This window comes from Ischnura elegans, chromosome 1, assembly GCF_921293095.1.
Source record: "Ischnura elegans chromosome 1, ioIscEleg1.1, whole genome shotgun sequence".
NCBI lineage: Eukaryota > Metazoa > Arthropoda > Insecta > Odonata > Coenagrionidae > Ischnura > Ischnura elegans.
In genome coordinates, this window is record NC_060246.1 from 91,773,880 (window position 1) to 91,794,878 (window position 20,999).

General features: G+C 39.2%; 1 protein-coding gene across 9 annotated transcripts in view; it reads left to right on the plus strand.

The window, feature by feature from the left end:
* Positions 1 to 20,999, plus strand: part of LOC124165907 (unconventional myosin-XV) — a 366,313-nt gene that overhangs the window by 58,581 nt on the left and 286,733 nt on the right. For all 9 annotated transcript variants that reach the window (XM_046543447.1, XM_046543452.1, XM_046543465.1 and 6 more), the window contains exon 2: positions 10,333 to 10,543. In XM_046543447.1, coding sequence (XP_046399403.1) covers positions 10,523 to 10,543 — 21 coding nt within the window. In that variant the 5' untranslated portion in view covers positions 10,333 to 10,522. The remainder of the gene's footprint in view (positions 1 to 10,332; positions 10,544 to 20,999) is intronic.

Below are 20,999 nucleotides of genomic sequence, written 5' to 3' on the forward strand. Positions count from 1 at the left end.
GAAACATAAGTCGAATGAATTACGTTTTACAAAATATATTTATTACAAGAATGACTCGCTCCAAAATTATTTTTTAACTATCTTTGTGAAAAAGTTTTACGTTCACCGCCATCTCTAGCATATACTGGCAAATGCTACCGCTGAATTACAAAAGTAAATTAATATAACTAATTTATTCAATCTGATATGGTTTTTCAATTCTCTTTCCGAGAACAAACATTATACATTTTCCTTTTCCTGAAGTACTTAAAAATATGGGTTAATTTTTGGAAATAAAAACATACATAAGAAGAGGTATTCTTTTCAGTTAAGTCACATTGAAATCGTTCTGTAGATTTCAAACTGAAATGTTTCAAGCTGTTTTTGACGGTTATGGTTTTATACAATGGGGACGTGGCTGTTTGTTTTGACGCTTGGTTGTGCTCCTTCCTATGTCTTTTATGAATTTTTCTTGTCTAGGCTGCTTTGCCTCACCGATATCCTCTTCGTCTCAGTCCTTCTTATCTTCCTTTTTTTTAATTTGATTCGTTGTCCGTTGAACTCTTCTGTTTTCCTTTCCGATTCCTCCTTTTTTCATAAATTTCTATAAATAAACTCTTTTATCAGCGAATTCTCTTTTTTGTTATGAGGGAAACTTTTGGAATCGTGGCTAATAGAACTCGGTAAAAAGTCGACTGCTTCCTCGGTAACTGTATTTTCGCTTTATTTTCGTACACTATATAATCTCTTGGGGTGGAAAAATTCTCAACATGATTTCTCTTCCATGTTTCTCGGAACTGCCGTTTCAGAAACATATCAGACATCCGGAGAAACTGACGGGTTTCTTCCGTGCTAGCTAATGCAAGACTAGATCTTTGTTTTGCAGTCTCAGTCTACTTCCAAAAAGTGAAATCTTAATTGAATAAAGTCATACATTTCCTGTGGCCAGAGGGCTTCAGATTCATTTCCACAAGTTCAGTGAGTGAATTAGAAAGGTATTGGAAATTATCTTGGCATTAGTGGTTTTTTACTCAGCGCTTATATTTGTCGAGGGAGCGTTAACCTGGAAAGCTAGTGATACAAACTCATTGCAGTACTTTGAAGCTGGTGCGCTTTCAGTATCGACGCTCTGTGATTATAGCTCCTTGAGTAAGAATATAAATGTTTTGTGGGGATCCTTCAGGGAAAATGAATTACTTCTCGAGAAATTGAGATTTGGTTACAACAGAAGGGAAAACACAGGTAGTAGAATGGTAAGAAGGAAATCAGAGAGCTGGTAGACACACGCATCGTCGGAACGCCCCTTAGGAAATGATGGATAGCTATTAAGAGAGGAAGTGGGGAGCTGACCTGGAAACAGATACATACTTGTTTTTTTATACTCTCCCCATGTTACCTAGTTTTTCTTCAAGAGCTTCAGGGCTTGGCTCATTCTCTCTACTGTTTCATTCTTTGTTGGCCAGAGGTAACCTAAGGAGTCTCTTCGATTGACTTTCGCGATGTTCACTTATATGTTTATCGCATTTACTGTATGGAGAGCTTATTCAATAGGTTTGTCTTCTGTCTGGCTGTTGAAGTTGTTGTGCAGTTCAGAGTTTGGCCCCCCTCAGGCCACTTGAAAATCACAAAATTATTTCATGTAACCTGTACTGCGAACAGAGGCGTTAATTATTTTCACGCTCAAGGTAGCGGTATGATTATTGTATGAGTGCTTTTTTGATTAAGTAAGTTCTTTTTTATCCATGAGGATTGCCATTTTAATATAATAGTCCAGAACCGATTAAATACAATCCAGAGATGTCGTCATTTTGTAGCTCCTTGGTTTATGTATCTATAAAAAAATTAAATCTTGTCTATGTATGTAATTTTGCTCCTTCATACCCAAGCATGTATGTTTGACTCTTTGCGGACCAAAGAATGATTTTTCTCTCAGAGCACTGTGTTTTCACATAAATCGTCGGAAGTTGGAGCAGTACATAATTTTTCTTTGGGTATCCAATAGATTCTATCGTGGGTATCAAGCATTATAACAGCCACCATAAAAATAGGCCGTATTTATTTTATCAGGATCATGGAAATGTCATTGTTTCATATCGGCTCCACAGTAGATGGCATTAAATCATTCGAGTGGCTTTCTGCGGCTTGGATTGTCACCGGAATGAAGAACGTTCGTTCCTTTTGAAATCCAATTAGAGCTCGGCTCGTAAACTCGTTTGCCACTGCAATTGCTGATGCCGAACTTGCCCATTTGTTCCATTTATAAAGGGGGATGGATCAGTACGGTGTCGGTTTCACCGCGCTCAATAGAATGTTTTGCTTTGTTTTCTCCATTCTGCTGATGTTTTGTCCCTCTTTCGGGTTTTCTCTTTTCGAAACTCGTCCACCGCACATAGTAGAGCCTTGAAATTGACCTTTTGTCAGGATGACTTGACGTCAAGGACACAAGGTGAGAAATGTTGACTGTAAATATCGATATCGGTATACTACTAAGGCGACAATTATTAATAACATCTTTTTATTTTAAAACGTGGTCTCTTTCCCGACAAATTAAGGCAGAAGTTGTGAATACAGTATTTAACATTCGTGATTGCGGTGATTCTATCTTAAGTCGTCGCATTATTGTGGACAGTTAAATGTTTGGTAATAAATTGGCGTTTACGCTATTTGTGAATTTTTCTGGGCACATTTTAATTGAAATTAAGATGAGTACTGCCTTAACATCATTACCGGAAAAAAGCGTTTTTATGGTTGAAAATCCCGCCTTATTTTATATGTCATATTAGTGTGGGCCTTATTTTGAAAATTTTCGAATTTCTTTTCGGACGCCCTCCCAATTTTGTTCCAGTTGGTGAAAAAAATAGATCTTTTAAATTATTTTTGCAATCGGATGCCGGGAAAACGTACCGCATCGCACTTACTTTACGTTGTTTGAAATTATGGTATTTTTAAGTGTTTTTCGGACATAACTGAACTTGATGTCACTCTCGGATTATTCCATCTTTTTTCTGTTTTTTTACAACGACTAATTTGATATTTGTAGCGTATCACCTCAAATATCCTCCATTGTCAAATATTACGAGTTACTCGTACACTACAGATTAGGTACTGAATAGCATTTTGTTTCCACCACGATAGCGAGGCTGGACGGAATGCGCATGATCGATTTAAAATATTTCTCGATTTAAAATATTAGAACACTATTAGAATATTTACTACTTTTTTTATTGTAGTCAAAAACGAAGCAATGAGAATGAACATTCCAATCCGCTACCTCAATATAAGAAAAAAGAAGATATAAATTCATGCATCATCCCTAAGATGTTCTGATGTTAATTACGTTTTGAGTCTTTTGGGTCTCTATTGAATATTATTCACTAAATGTGGTGTAGATGTTGGCTTTTTTCTCTCTCATGGTATGGTTTTTCTTCTTTTAGCTTGGGGAAGCTAGTTTATTGCTCGTTAGCATTAAACTTGCGGTGCGAAGAGAAGGCTTATGTATGCTGGCAAAAATTCTTATTCTCCACAATATATTTTTTTCCGTTATTAATCTTGACTAGGTTCTCTGATGCCTTTGGGCTGTTCTGTGCTGACTTGGTCCTCTGTTCGTCTATTCTCAATAAACCATGTAATCGTCGAGGCGGCAGCGGGAAGCAGAGGGAGAGAGTTCAACGACCGTCAACCGTTGCGTCAGTAATGCCTTACTGGGAAGAGCGCTTAAGTGGTTTTCCATTCATTTGGCACCATTCCTTCCATCTTAATTCCTCGTTTCGATTGTTATCTTAGGCTGCGATCCTCACCGTTTAAGTGTGACTCGTCCGCGGCGCCATTCATAATCGATTGTTATCGTCTCATAACGGTAACAATTAATATTTCGACTCCAAGGTAGGACAGTTCGAGGAATCTGCTATCCTATGGCTCTGTGCTATTGATAGAATGTCAGTTCGATCCTGTCCATCTCTTAGGAGTGCTGAGAGTGAAGAATAGGTACTGAATCTGTCGATTTAATATCAATATAATGTTAATGTGAAATAGTTTTCAAAATTTAGTCTATTCTAGGTTCATGAGACAAAACACTTATATGTATTTAAGCAGTTTTTCCCCATGCTTTTCCTTGGAATGAGTTGGTTATGAAAAAAAGTTTGTAAGTTAAAACCCACCACCCCTCGATCTTAATCTCTCACTCTCTTATCCCATTTTGCTAATATGTTTTCCAATTCTTGAAGTAAGTATAAGCATTTGAAAGCTATGAAAATAGCACAGAACTGCGGTGCACTAAATGTTTGTATTGGCAAAGTTGACTTTTTCAAACCCTTACTTTCATTCTGTATCACAGCTATGGAAATATATTAAGTTGATCTTCATTGATGACAATATCGCAGTTTACAAACCGTGGGTGCCGCTAGCTGTAAGTGTTTAATTGAGGGACGATGCGATGATTTTTCTTAGTCTAGCCATTGAACAAGGCTACATGTGGCTGCTACCTCTTTGTTGTGTTGTGCGGTGGCGCTGGAGATCGTGGAAAGAAGTTGGTGACCGAAGTGGGAGGGATATTTAGCTTCTTGCCCCCCTCCGGTCGTAGACGTGGCCAGCCGAGTGTGTCTGGGAAGACGAGTGCGTGCGAAGGCCAGCTCGGGAAGGTCGCACGGGGTTCAAAGAGAGAGGTGGCTCAGAAGCAGGGGTGACTCTTAAACCCCCTCCGCCCCATCCCACCCACCACCCCTCGATCTTAATCTCTCACCCTCTTATCCCATTTTGCTAATTAGCCTGATCGTTTGTGTGTGTTATGGCTGCCAAATCACAACGGCAAGCTTCTGAAACGAAGCCGAATCTTTTGTGAGGTTTTCTCCTGCTGAATCGTTTGCCAGTTTCTATACTCGGTTTATTCCAGCCGCTCCGTGATTTTCCCACGGATTTGACGAGTTTAGGGTTGTTGGATTTGAAGAAGTTGTGCGAGATTGTGCGGTAGTGGGAGCGTAAGCTATCATGTTAGTTCACTGTGATGCGGTCATGAGGAGGTTATGGGTAGTCTGAGTAATTTCAAGCACAGACTGTCGGAGAAGCTCTTCCTCATAGTATCTTTTATTTGTCATGATGTTCATGAGTCTGAGAAGAATCTTTGTATGCCATTAATCTGAATAAAAACTGTTGAACTGGCGATAATGTTCTTCTAACGATGATATATTGTCATACTTGTAACTTTGTTTTTGTGTTTTAGTGGCTGAATATCGGGTGGTATCGGGTCAGTGAAATTACTATCAACATAGGAGGAATGCTCTCTAAGTATTTTTAAACGTTACCATAGGAACTACGGAGTCGCACAGCATTTTTTATTTCTTACGAAAAATTACTTCATAAGTTGCAGTGTTTACGACTGTTAATTATTGGGAGCAAAAAGTGAAAAGTATTTTACGTTATCTGGCACAACTCTGGTTTATCGTCATAAATAACGAGAAAGTAGGAAATGTTAACTTTTATTGATTAATGTTAAATGTTAGTTTGGCATTGTTCATATTAAATTTAGATCAAAATATTTTCTGGGACCTACTGCGTTAGCTAGAAGGCTTTTCTGGAGGACTGACCGTTATGGCCTGGTTATAGTCTTTGGGTTTGGAGTCGATGTCCGGTAATTTTGCTGCCGGCATTCTCTGAAGAAATTCTTGCGTGATCTTTCGCTTCTGGGTTTCGGTGGGGACCTCGCTAGGCAGTTCGTTTAGTGGCATTCCTGACTCGCGCCCCCAAAACCTACTCTCTTAAGAGCTTAATGTGATGAAATACGCCCGGTCTTCGTGATATTCAGCCTTTTTTCGTGACTGATGCCATTTTTAATCTCATATGATAATCTTTGTGTATTCACACTTCATTTTAGTTTACAATGCATTTCGTCTCGACAAAAGTAGAATCTATCGGTTTTTTTTCTCTGCACAGATTTGAAGAATATATTCACGACTTTCACTAGCATACGAAGTCTATCTATCGTTTCAGCGAGCGAAGTCTTCTATGGTCTATTCTTAGGTTAACTTTCTACTCTCCTTTTTAAGCGAGAAAGTTTTTTTTGCATCGGTTTTGTAACTAAAGCGTATTGCACTACCATATGTAGGATCTCGGAAGTAACGTTTTTAACTACTGTTTTCAAACGCGACGGAAGTTATTACTTCATGTGAGCCTGTTATACGCATGGTAGTACGGATTAAAATAATTTTATACAGATATTTGTTCCTGGTTATTCTCTCTTCTTAAATTAATTTATTGAAGTACCTGTGTCATTTTGGCATCGAACTACAAATTACATCCATATTCGTTACTGAGGGATTACCCAACCTCATTTATAGACTCCTTGTGTTCGAAATGAATTGAATGTTCTCAATTTTGATGTCGTGGGACCGTTTGCTGTTCCCTTCATTCGAAGAGATATGTATTTTTTCCCAATTTATAATTAGTATTACGCTGCTAATAAAAACTATTGTTTAATTATCATATTAACGAAGGAGAGCTAAATGGATTATGAATTTTGCCCATTCGCTTTATTCTTACACCAAATCTCATCTATTGCGCTCTTGTGTGTGTTGCGCTAAGTATTTAAGAGCCTAAATATCACTTATATTTAAACATTTATAAAGAAACTTCTTGCATGAAGAAATTCTTGCGTAAATGTATAAATTTGCATGTATGATTGTTAGATGTAGGCGACATTTGGTTCTTTTGGAGATCGTAATTGACAACATAATTGATTCTGTTTTGAAAGCACTGTCGAAAAAAATCTAAAAAGAAGAAAGAAAACGCTAGATCCCGTATGTTTCATTGTTCCTCCCTTTTTATAATATACTTACTTAGGTGCCGAACACCTACATTGCGCGCCCTTTTCTCGAATTTCATGCTCCTACGTTGATATGAGTTAACGTAGAGAAAACGTCATCTTACCTTATCTCAGCGTACACACGAATAAATGTAGCGTGTTGATCATACTCTTTAGTATTCACCCTTAAATTTTTTCGATCGGCGGACAGGCCAGATGGCATTCATTTGCAACGTACACTGGAAAAGAATCAAATCATTTGTCATAGCTCGTCAACTTTTTTCCCTCAGCTGTAATTTGATATTTATTTCATTTGAATAGTGTTTAAAGTTTCTTTATACCTTGGGGAAATGTGCCTTAGTCTAAGCCATTTCGTCTGATGGCTATAATGGGGCACCTTCATAAATTTTTATTTTACTCATTCTGAGAAATATTTGAAATACTTGGAATTTTTTTAGTTTTGCTCTTACTAGAGTTATCTATGGCACTATAATTCTGTTTTTCTGTATCGTTTGAATTGCACTTCCTTGCTCGGCTTTCATTGATTTTCCCTCCAAGCATAATGCTCTGCATTGATGTGTATTCTGTTTTACTTTGTAAAGTAATTTCGAATTTTATGGTGTGGGACAATTAGTTTTTGTTCTATCTCTATAATTCCATTTTTGTCGAGATTCAATCCTTCGATGTGTGTAGCCGGCTATTCTTTTCTTTTTCCGGCGTCATTTTCTCTCGGAGTTTTTAAGTAGAAATGTGCTCCATTGAATTCATAACTGGACTAATTGCTATCCGCCGCACCATATATTTCCTCTCCATCCCCATTCCTCGAATACTTGGAATTCTCCTCAGCCGAGCGGAATGTCTTCAACCGCTCACTCTAAATGCTTCCTGTGACCCCCTTTCGGTGGGTCTTCATCCTCGGGTGAAGCTCGAATGCCTTTGAACTCTGCCACCTTTATTTTCGGCGCCCCGTCATTCACGTGCATGCAAATATCTCTGGTGGAGAAGGTGGAAGGCCTCCGTGCAAGCGTTGAGGTCTCCGGGCCGCGCGCGTTCAAGTCTCCGCGACGCGCGTTGAAGTCTCCGCGACCGCTCCTCCCCCTCGCGCCGGCCGCTGTCGCATTCCATCTGCGTACGCTCCTTAAGAATCTTCCGCCCCCCGCCCCGAAGTCACTTCCGTCCGCGCCTTATACTTTGACTCCCCGTTGGCGCTTCCGCGCGTTCCGGCGCACTTCCTTCCTAATCCAGTATGGTAAGGGCCTCCCCCAACCGCTCCCCGTTGACCAAGCAACCGCTTTCTTCCGTGGGCCTCTCAGCATGATCCCCGTCTCATTCTGCCAATGAATCCATAACGGTGTTTTTAAGCCTGAGTTTCAGACTTTTTTGCATGTATTTTACTCTCAGAATTAGCAAGCAACCATAGTATATCCCATTATGGGAAAATATTGATAAAAAATGCAGTGGCACGAACGGAAGAACTGTTGTTGGCATCATGATATACGTTAACAGCTAAGACTTAGAATTCTCTTCTCATGACTTTACTCATTCAGTTTTGATAGTTGTAACAAAATTCTCCGTAATCAGACTTAATGGTTAAATTTGAATAATTACCGTGTTTATAAAGGAATTAGATTTTGTTTTTTATTTCTATTCCTATCGTCGCATAATATCATCATCCTTTTCGAATGACTTCGCCGTGTTGGTTTTTTTCAATTTCATCTACTCTTTTTCTGATGTTACCTCCAACGTCTTACACAAATCAGTAACTAACGTATAAAACGAACATCACATTCTCATAATAAGAGGCTGTATTGAAGGAAAGATAGCCCTATACCTAATGCCTTATTCCTTTCACCTTGCTCGTTTCTGTGTGGAAGTGAATTCACCACATGTTAATTCGGTAGCTATCTAATCCTCACACCAGTAGTACCCAAGTTTATATGGTGAGTGCTTTGCGGCACGGGTTTAAACATTGGGTGCGAAAGGTTTTCCAGTAACGGTACTCACGGCTCTCGAGACGGGGCAGTACGCGCCTACTTAGCATGCGTGTGGGTGCTTTCGTCTGTTAGGCACGATAGAATACGACCCAAAGTTAAAGAGGAGTCGAGAGCTGGAGAAGCGCCTCCGTGGTGAACCCAATATCTGTAAAACAGGAAAACCGCTTCCTCAATGTCCCACGAGAGTGTCACTGCCAAGTACCTTTCCTCCCCCCCCCCTTCCCCCGCGCATTCCCCGCATACTCGATTCTCACCCCCTTCTAAGTCACAACTCCCTAACGCCTCACCACTGTGCGAAGCGCATTGCCATCCCTTATTCCTGGCGTGCCCTCAACCTTTGCCACCTCCCTAAGTAGGGTATCTGTCAAGCCTAATAGCCCATGTTTTACCTCTCCTGGTTGGAAGATGCATGATTGGTGAAATCTTGGGTGTTGAAGATGGCTCTTCTGGAAAATTTCGTAATAGATTATATGTTTGTTTGTTTCCCTGCCGGCATCGGTGGCGGCGGGGTATCGTCCTCGCTTGCTAATGCATAGGTCGCGGTTTCAATTTTTCCCTATCCATTCTTGGATGTATGTGTACGTCAACCAAATTAAGGTACAAGTGATTTATTTTTTTTATACAGAGTTAGGTGCAGAAATTAGCTATGGGAAACAAACGAGATCAATTAGATAATTAGTAGTGCATTTGCTTTTGTACTTGATGTCAGCATAGAACAGAGACTCACTTGCATCCCTTGGCAACCAAGTTTTTGTGTATTATTCTAGCAATTAAATTTACGCAACTCGGTTGAGAAAAAAAATCACTTGTACCCCTTGGCCTCTCACTCCCTCATATAAGAAAGGACTTTAAGTCCTCCAAGTTCATTTGAAAGAAGACATTATTTTTATGATAATACTGTAACGTGGAAGAATTATCTGATCCAGGAAGCCTGTAATTATCATTTATTCCGGCGAGGTATACATATGTGATGTTGGCACCTGTATGTCAATGCTTATGGTGAGGGAGACGTATCTCTAGGGAGAACGTAGGCTTCATCAGTTTGTGTTCAGAGTAGGCAAAGTGTGCAAATGTAAGATGAGGAGCGTAAGTGAATTCTGGCGTAGAGCTTGATAGAGAGCGTAGCACCATACGGGTTAGTAACGCGGATGCTGAGGAAGCAGGATGAGGACCAGTGGCGTAGCCAGGAATTTCGTTCGGGGAGGGGGTATCCAAAACCAGGGGGAAAATAAAAAAACGGGGTACCAAGTAACTAATTTTAACACTTTTCACAATCGGAAAAACTTCATTTGTAAAAATTTATTTTTTTTCAATATTTTGTTTTCTTTTATGAAGGAAAATAGTTGCTTTTTTATATTTGGACCCCCCGGACCACTCACTGGCTACGCCACTGATGAGGAAAGGCTAGGTGCGATTGTGATATGGGAAATTATCGTATGATACGATCATGGAATAGTACGATGCGTATCCCATTAACACAGGAAGATCTTTATTAAGTGGTAGTCCTATCTATTGGCATTTTATGTGTCATTGCTGATATTATTCTTTTGTTCTCTCCCCCATTAGGTGACGTGATGTCCGAGTGGCGTGCCTCTCCTTCCTGGGATGCCTTTTGGCGAATCGGCGACGTTCTGCTGACGCCGTGACGCCACCCCCCTCCTTTCCCCCATCCTTCCCCCCCCACTCTTCTTCCCCCTTGTAGTTCTCACCACGCCTTGCACGTCGTCCTCCCGTGAGGGAGACCCCATCCACAACAATGCCCGGAGAACTGGAAAAGGTGAGTGGCCCCCAACGAGGAGGCGATATTATCTTTTTGGCATTAAAAAAACCATTTTAAAGGGAGCTCCTGAGCTTATCCTCGCTCTCCTGGAGTTATGCGAGGAGCGTGGAATGGTTTGTAAGCAGGTACATGCCTTTCGGATGCCTGTATAAATAACCTTAGTCGTATTCCACGCTAATCAGGCCCCTAGCTGGGGGATTTCGGGATTTGGAGGCCTAAGTACTCCCCGAAATAGTTCCCCTTGTAGCGACAACCCGCTATACATGCTAAGGGGACCTCCAGGCCAGAGGTCTCCTCTGCTACTCTATTTTTCTCAATGGTTACATTTCATAATTTTATGGCAATAAAGATCGACGATTTTAAATTTCAGCCTTATTCCCACGATATACATAGCTGACATTTTTGAAGTGTATGGTTTTCCGATGCGTGCAAATTGGCACCAATTATCAGTGATGACGCCCCGCATGCTTTCCTAGCAAATTTTTACCTATATGCATGCTTCTAATAATGCTGCACCGGTCTCAATTCTGTAGCCTTACATTGAAGAGGATACTGATTGTGAGTTTATTTTATTTTGTAGATTAAGAGAGTATTCTTTGTGTTCTCCTTGAAACGATCAGGGAATTTCTGTGAATAATCAACGTGGCTCAAAACCAACTGTATTTTTAAATTATTGGCAAAATTCTGTTTGGTACATTAGATTCTTCTTTATATAAGTCTTTCTCTTTGTAAATTTCAAGGCTTTTTATTTTCGGGTTCTCACTAAGTTGAGCACGGTGCAACCAATGGTATTTTCTTTTTTTTTTTTAATATGATATCTGTGTGAAAGGCCCGATAATGTGCCAAAAACCTCTCTTTATATCGCTAATAATTTTTCCAGCATGTATTTTCCCGGTCGCACTTTTACTGGCATAGGGAATGAGCTCAAAAATACGGAGCGGACCTCACATTTGGAAATTTTAAAGTCTTAGCGTATTCTTTTTATTTTTTGCTTCGCATACAATGCCATTTCAATAATGTTGATTCCTCCCGTTGCTATTATATGTCAAATTGGCTGAGATATTTTCTTTCATTTTTAAAGTTCACCTCGTATAGAATACAATAAATCCATCGCTCGATATCTCAGAGTAGGTTCCAATAAGTATCGATCATTCTGAAAGAAAATTTATGAAAGTACATCGGGAATTCCAATGCTTCACAGAGATATGAAAATAGATAGGTATCTTCTAATCATATTCGTTGGTAATATATAGTCAAACCAAATTTTAGCACAACTGTCAGTTTATGTCGAGAACTGTTTAATGCTTTTTCAAATAATGGACTTAAATATCCTTCCATTGATGATCTAAAGGTGAAGGGAAATGTGTAAAGTATGATGTTACGGGACTATGAATAAGTAAATTTTTTACCGTCTAAATTTATCTGGCATTTAGAGTGATTTGCCATTAATTGAATAAGAAAGAATGAAAGTCTTCTCACCAGTAATGTCACTGTTCCTCTTTCTATTTTCCGTTGTTATTCTCACCTTCTGGTATTCTTCCTTTCCATTTGTTTCCCCTCTCATATCCGTGAGTATTGAAGGCATTGTTTTACTTGTTTCCTTATGCACCTTTGGAGGAAGAACAGGTCGTAAAAAGAGCCGTTGTTCTCTTTCTCCCTGAAATAGCATGTGAGTCACCTCCGCAGCTATCTTTCCTTCGAGTTTCCCATGGTTTTTCATTACTTTTTTTGTTTCGGCCGCATTTCTAGGTAGAAACATTTCTCCGTAGCTTTCCTGCATTTGTATGCGTTTATTTTCTGAGAAAATTTTTCATTCCTCTTCCTTTAAAAAGTACTCGATTGTTGTACGTTTTTCCTCAATTCTTTTTTTTTCATTCTGCTACTTGCTCTTTCGCGTTTTCAACCTTTCCTTCATTATTGTATTTCTTACGCATTTTAGCATCGTAAGTTTTGTAGCTAATACTTCTAATTAATAATTGATACCGAAATTATCTTCAGTTAAGTATTTCCTTAAATTCTGTCAAGTATATCCAATTAACATTCTAAGTTTAACATTTTCTGGAGCATACGGTTCTCGAAGTTATTTGTAACTTGTAAAAATTACTCTCGTGTAATATTACTCAATAAACGGCCGCTAGAATCTACCTTCTTGCGAGCGATTTCTTTCATATTGAATACGTATGCTTCCGTAGCATGTTTTTATGTTTTAAATGTTTTGTATTCTAAGAAACTGAAATATATCGTTTAGAAAGTTAAAATCCTTACCCCCGAAGACATTTTTCGGAATAGACTCCCTAAATTTCAATGAATGTAAGACTACTCTTGAAATTGAATGAGTTTTTCTCTGGGATTCCATTCGATTTTGAAGGACCATATTTTGTTTTCACCGGTTGTGTACGATGGTCTCGTGGAAGAAGGCTCCCTCAATATTCCCTATCCGTGGGAGCCGCAGCCTCTACCGCAAGGTTGAGGAAGCCGCAAATAACGAAGACGGTGTTTTTCTCAGGGGTTCGTCGAGCTTCATAAAGTCCTCGACGGATGATGGGATGTGGTCAAAGTTCGGTAGCCGCGGATGGTCTTAGTGAGAATCTGACAAGTGTACCACTTTTCACTTGAAAAGTCATAACTGTTCAGCCTCGGCTGTGGGTTGGTAAGGATTTTAAACGACATTCTCGTACAAAATGGCTAATTTAAGGGTCACTGAGAACCTATTCAGTTAAACTCTTTCATTCTGTATTTTCGATAATTACCTATCACCATATCTTATGTGCTTGGTATCTGTCTTAAAGCGAAAATTATTGTTACATATTTTTTAAATTCTTATTAGTAGAGTATAACATATCGTCGAACAAAATATATGGAACAACTAAAGAGAGATGTGGAAGAGAAGAAATACGTAGGTGTGAAAAGATTAGCTGATAGGAGAATAGAGTGGAGAGCTGCATCAAACCAATCTTAAGATTGTTGACCAGTGATGATGATAACATATCGTCTCTTGTCTTTATCTTATCCCTCTGATTCTTTTTATTTCCATTTTTCGCGTAAGAGAGTTTGTAGGTGCGTTTAATTGCAAGAAATCTTCATCATTTGGTGGAAATGATTGTCAACATTTTCGACGTTCGTTTTTTGCAATATTTTTCACAATTCTGCTTTACTACAAACATCTATTTAATTACTTGTTTGTCAATTCAGTTAATGCTTTAACTAGGAAAGGCGATTCGATAGATATGTTGATATATATCAGGATCATTTAAATTTTTTTAAAGGGTAGGTATACGAAAGGGATGTCTTTATGTAGGATGTCTGTCTTGGCGTGAGTTTTAGCACGCGCGATAGAAAAGACATTGCCTATCGAATCAGATTTGTATTGCAGAGTCGTTTCGTATAGAAGAACAGGAACGAGCTATATGCTTCCTTTCAACAGATATTTATCTTACTACACTAGCGTAACCTATTTAAATTACTTACGAGTTCAACTCTTATTGTGTGCAATATTCTTTCTCACTCATTTACTAGGTTCAGGAATAGCATCGTTAAAAATTGTAGCAGCATCTTCAAAGATGCTGCACTTCATCATGCGAACTGAAAGCTTTAAGAGTCATATTTAATCGAGCAACCCATTTTTTCCTTTGAGACCGTGAACAACCGCCTCCGCAAGGACACGAGACTCGCCCACTTGCATGTAGGGGCCGCCACCTACCACTTATCGCATATATTAGTCGGTCGTCCTTATGCCTCGTTTTCTATACTTATCTTTTAGTTTTCTTTGGCTTCATTTTCTTACGCTTTCATTGTGTTGGCCGACCTCAAATCCCACCGTATGAGGAGGGTGGACGGTGGTTTTGAGGTCTGCGTGCAGAGTCGAAATCAAGATGACAAGCGAGATGCCGCCTCTTACAATTGTCGGACGCCTTACTTTTTCCCTTTAATACTTTTTACTGATTATTTTTCCGTAATAATTCGTCTCTAATTTTAAATTCTTGTTAAAATGAAATTGACTTAAACTTATGATAATGTGAGAGATGGTTGTAATTTAAATACATCTATTGTCAATTTCTGCCAACATCAGCTTCGACCGACAATCCTAGAAATTTACGTAGGTATTCGCTCAATTTTCTGTTAATTTTTTAAAACTAATCTTTAAAGTTTAGCACTTTCCTTTGCAATCTTAATGAAGTAATTCAATGGTACTCATTACATTTCACAGTAGTGCGTTGGTCATGCGAGGTCCACTTACGTATTAAAGTTCATTGTTTTAGCTAGGATTATGCCCGCCAATGACTTTAAGGGATACTCGTGAATAAAAGCAGTTTAAATAAGTGGATTTTGTTAAGTAAATTTAGCACCTCCGGTTATTATCGTCTACATCATTGTTTATTCCTCCTGCCCATATAATACAAAATATTTTGCGTCATCACTCATGTCTATGCAGCCTGGTATGGATTCCAATTATACCACAGTGTCGGAGTATGCGTGGTGACATCATAAAAAAAATATTTCGGACTGTTCCTCGCATTCATTTTGAAATTGGTATGTGAAATAAATAGCTTTTATCAATAGAGTAAATGAACATTCTCATAGGAAATCATTTTTTTCCTGATTCAAAGTATTGTAATGAGTTGCCCTTGATTCTTAGCTCTAGTGACGACAGAAAGTTTCGTTATTTTACGAACGTTTTTAATATAATAACTACCGTACTCTTCTTATCTTTTGATGTTCTTGACAATACGGGCAATAATTTTTTCGTTACTGATTCTGTGACGCTTGAGTAACCTGCGGGCTTAATCAACCCCCATATGCCTCTCTCCGTGCGGCTGTGAAGCCGGTATGTTATCTAGAAATGATATCCTCCAATTCTGCTCTCCACCGGCACAATTTGATGCGCAAAGCTGGGATTTTCCACGTGTTGAGAATTTTATTAGTTAATAAATAGTGTATAGCTTTGGATGTATAACATCTGAAGTTTCCTAGCTAATTGAAACGCGACTTGTGGCCTCGCAGTAATTTGCAAAGGCTTGGTGAGATCTCGTGAATCGTTAATTCATATGATTCATATATGCCTATGAATTGCTGAAAGATGAAAGCTACTATGGCTGATAGATAAAAGCTACTAATAGTTGGAAACCAGGAAACAATTGGGCGTGGAAGTTTTACTGAAAGTATTTTTCCGTGATAGTTCATCTATAATTAGGTTCACTAGGGTAATTTAATCTAACAGCCAAGCAACAATGACTCATTGAAAATAACGAATAGAACATTTATTTAGGTTCATTAGGTACCAAATTAGCTCTCTAAAACCTTCATGCTAATTTTTTATTGGCATTTTGTAATTTCAATCGTTGTTATCATAAATTTTTCACTCCATATGGTATTATTAAGGTAAAATACACAGATTTTAGTTACATAATCGTTATGTTTTTATTTCCATCTGAAGAACATAATGTTGAGGAATACTCTCCATGGACCGCCCCAGATTTCGCCAGTGACCCACTCAAAATGCGGGTTTTTTTATTGGCGGTCGTTGGGGCTATAATGGAATTTAACTCTTTCTAGATTTCAATTTTATTATGTTTGCGTCACTCCTGTTCGTGAAGGAATTCCAACTGGCCAAATAAAGGCCATCTAGCGAACAGGAATTTTGTTTACTCGTCGAATTCGAAATCAAAATGTGTTTTACCATTCCACTTGACGCGTGTTAGCGATTTCATATATTATCTTTATTTGTTTCCATATTTTGCATTACACTCGATAGAAAAAGCACTTTAGTTATCAAAAGACGGGTAGTGCTTATAAAAAAAGCCATTATCCAAATGAAAAATTTCGATATGCATGGCTATGGCTGCACCACACTAAAACCCTAGCCTTTCAATTTTTGTCATTAGTTTGTGTGGATGCAATGGTAGCTCAAATAATGGATTTTGATCACCATCATATTCAGAGATTGAATGCCTACTTTGCCGCTTTTACCATCCGTGCTATCGTCTCTAAACACTAAGGAGAAATCCAGCTGTAGCAGATGGGTACACTGCGGAATATAGGTACACATGTGTTTTTTGCCCCTGATTCATTAAAATAGTAAACACTTTGGATGCCCGGAAAGGACGGCCTGGATTACGGCACCCTTGTCTGTTAAAACTCAGAAAAAAAGTTGGCTTCCAGTATCATATCCCTTTCTATTTTCTTTCTATTTTAGCTAAGAATCATAATGCTTGCCCCGATATAATGTTCATTGACAAAACTTCATCTTTTTACAAGAATTATTCCTTGAAAAGCATTACGGAAATTATTCATAGATATGCATGAGAAATGATAGTGATTTTTAGATTTGGGTAAAATTCAGAATACGTATGTTCTTCTTCCTTTGAGGGTTTACATTTTAATATACTTACTATCGCAAACCTTACCACATGTTATTCCCGAATCTCATGGTAGAAAACTATCGTTTGAATTAGATTTTTTGATGAATTTAGAAATTGAACTTTTCCAAACGGATTTGATTGTCATTCTACCTTCCATTACTTGAACGTACAAAATGAGTCTGTTTCCTGAAGGCGCGTCCGACACGGTTGCCTTGCTCGAGCTTTCAGTGTGCGATCAACGTCCGCCCTTTCTTATGAGACTGCCACGAATCACTTGGCGGATGGAGTTTGAGGAGGAAGTTGAGTAAACAACTCCGTCTGCCAGCGAACTCCGTCTGCTGACGGTGTCATCAACGGTCACATTGCAAACGCTGAGATCGCTAAAAGTGCTCTGCGTAGCTGTGAACGCCTTGCTCCAAGGTTTGTTTTACTCAGTTGATGATGGTGTTGTTTTGATAATCTTAGATTAATCGTCCCATGATAGGTAATCTAATTAGGTCTTCGTCATTTTCTACCTTGTGAATCCCTTTTCATCTACTTATACTAATCTTTTAGGTTCTCTCCTCTCTCCAGTCCCGTCTGCTAGCATGTCAGTCGTCTTAATTCTTCATCCTCGCTTTCCAATCTCGTTCCCTTCAGTGATATATATTATCGAACAATACTATCCTTAATAGTAGTATTTTAGGCTCTATACAGGTGCAATGATAAAAAATAAGCGTTTTAAGTCGTATGCAAATTATTGCCTCCATGTAGGTCAAATTAGATTGACGTTAAATGTCACGCAAACAGCTGGAAAATTTAAATTTAAAAAATCATGGATAACCGATAACCGTATTACGCACCATATTTTGCTCATTGGCAGCATTGTTTCACATAGTGAAGCTGTGTTTTGTCCATCCCTGAATACTAATGTTAACTCCGCCTGAATACTATTAGTGCACGGCGGAATCTACGTATCATGTTGCTGCCAGTAATTAAATATTATCAATAATTTTACTCGCAGGTCTAGTAATGATGGGCACAATTGCGACGATCTCATATTTAGATCAAATTTCCTGTATGCATAGGCACAAAAAACTAATTGCCTCTAGACCGTTTTGCAATAAAGCCTTACGCGAATTAATTTTTCACATTTTACCTAAAACACCGTGCCATGAATCATATTATCAGATATGATGAGCGAGAATTGTGTATTTCTCTTGAATAGCGTAAACGAAAAGGAACATCCTCAGTTGGGGCTAGCGGAATAAACGAGGACTGCAGTGGGCATCTTGGATGAAGGAGCGTTCGCCGACGGACAGGCAGATCCGCCGGTCTCCCTCGATTATTGTCCTCGGCGAGGTCGCGCCGCCAAGTGACTCGGATGGGTGTCCTTCGGATTCCTTTCGGGTTTGTCCCCCTCCTCCTTCCCATCATCCTCTCTCGACCACTCCCTCTCCACTCCTTACCCCTCAAATGTACACCATTAAAAACGTTTAGCGAGGTTGCGTCAATTCCGTTGAGTGGAATGTATATCTCTCTTCCTCTCTCCGATTCTTGCGGACGACTTGAAAAGTGTTTTATACTTCTATCTCTCTCTATATATATAGAGTTTTATACTCGTCCACCCCGAGCTTGTTTTTCTCAAGTTCATGCCTAGCGGATCTTGTTTACGTGCAAGTCATTTTCACGTGAGAAATTCTGTTGTTTAGGTTCTATAGAAATGTAGTTACGATGCTCTTGAGAGTATTTCATGCTCACGAGCTCATTCCCACCGCTCAGCCTTCAATATCAAGAATACACTAAGTCGTCACCTCAATAATACTCGCGATAAGGTGGTATTACTTTTAAAATTGGAAAAATTAGCTCGTGTTTAGAAAGGCAATTGAATTTTCGATGCGTGCATGGATGATCCACGATAACTGCGTACACAGGGCATTTTGCCATAGTTGTCGGTGCCGGGTGTCCCGGATTCAGATACGTCTGCCTGCCTCTGGACACAATTACCGCAGAGTACACAGAGAAATCAGAGGACGCTTCAGGCTGTAAATGGACACCCACCAATGTTCCGAGTCTTTGGAAAATTTTTGAAACGTACAAAGGCAGCTGTGGTATTTATTGTTTTTCTCCTGTGTCATAGGGAAGAAGCATTAATGATTTGCTGTTTTAGATGGATTCCAGGGCAGAAAATGAAAAAATTAAGCTCTTTCCTGCTGGTAAGCCGTCAATTTCAGTGATAATCTGTGCTGTCACCGTAATTATCCTTACGATAAGGTGAGGACCACGTCAAATATTAGATGGCCTAGGGAAAAGAACTGGCTCTACCTCTCGAAATGAGTTAGTTTCTCAGGTCAGCGGCTGATTTTTGTAGTTGAAGGTTGGACTCTTTCCAGACCAGACCATTCCCGGGCGTGTGACTCGCACCGCCAATATATTTTTTTTGGGAGTGTCCGAAGGCTTGACGCGGATAAGAACTGAGGGCCCTTCAATCGGTAGCCGTGAGTACCAACTACTAAGCTACTACTCTCCCAAATCACTTTTTTTTGCGACATTCAGTATGAAGGACTGCGGCCAGCAGATTAAGAGGACGAGTCACTCCCTTGCGTCCGATCGTATTTTGTTTCGTTTAAAACTTACATATTCATCTTGAAATTCTCACGGTATGTAGTATTTTTTAAATAAATAACTTGAACTTTGTTTTTCCACAGAATTTTGCATTAAACCGAGGTCGTGATTCAATAAAAAATTCTTTGGAAAAAAAAAGTGTAAGTTATCCATTCAAAATGTTCAGCTAAATACACAAATTATCGCCGGAAACCACAGATAGTATATATAAAGTATTATTCAACGGTATAACCGCGGATAAGTCAGCGGCGTACCTTAATGGAGTCATCTGCAAGTGCACACAATACGCGGAAATTCCACGGGGAAAAATCATTTGCCTTGACCGGAATTCGAACCCGGATCTCCCTGTATCTATTTAAGCCTACCGCGCTCCACATAGAAGAACGATACCTTAGTGTTTCCAGTGATAGAGCACCTGGGCACAAATTATAGAGATTCGGGTTCGAATCCTGGTCAAGTCTAATTATCTAGAGTATACCCCTTTCAACGTCTACCAGTAGATCAAATATGGAAAAATGCATTTGAGATAATGCCGACGTAGAATTTTCAACTGTGATATATGGGTAAATCTTGGCAAAAAGTCTACTCCGGAAAATTTCATGTTGATAAGTTACCATTATCATTAATGTCATCATCGATAACTTAAGTTTTGAATGAGTTATGCGTGACCAAAGAAGATAGATCAAGTGGAAGTGCTTCGTCCTCTTATAGGAAATTCATTACTGTGCTGATGGTGAACTTAAACTCAAAACGTTTGATTTTAATATAACCATGGAAGTAGACGGTCGAAAAATGTGATGAATTTCAAGATGTCTCTTTTTTCCAAGTAGCTACGTCTGGTCCTCTGCCATCGGCTTGCTTCATCGAATTTCTTTCTTTTTTTTTCTTCGGAGAAATGTTTTCCCGGTGAGCACGACCTTTGTCCCGATTCACTCTCATTCACACCGCGGGACGCCGCCCTACTCTTTCTCTTTCGCCCTCTGCGAGGCTCCATATCTCGCTTGCATCACGCCTCGAGTAGAAAGGGGGATGGGATTGAACGCATTGGGTAATATCCTCCAAAAAGCCATTCCTTCCTAAGGTGCGGCCCCCGGCCTCCTATTCGTCATTAGATCGCTTGTAGAGTGCCGCCTCTTTTTTCAAGCTAGGACGATGCCTTAGAAACATTTCGCACTGCAGTCAGAAAACGCACTCAAAAAATTGTGAAGTATTTTTATAACAATTGAGCGTAATCTCCTTGCGGCCATAAATCTCCTTTTTATCCTAAAATGGCGCATTGTTACGATAAAAATAATATACCCCATTTAATCGAGAGAACTCTAATAAAATCAGGAAACAAGTTCATTTGCACCAGTAATTAATCGGCGTTAACGAGTTAATTCTGAGCTGTAGATACCGTGCAGTAATACCTACAGGAGTTCAGTTTGTTAATAATTTAATACTATGTTGGCCGCAATTTAAAAAATACTAATGCATAAAATGCAAGAAAA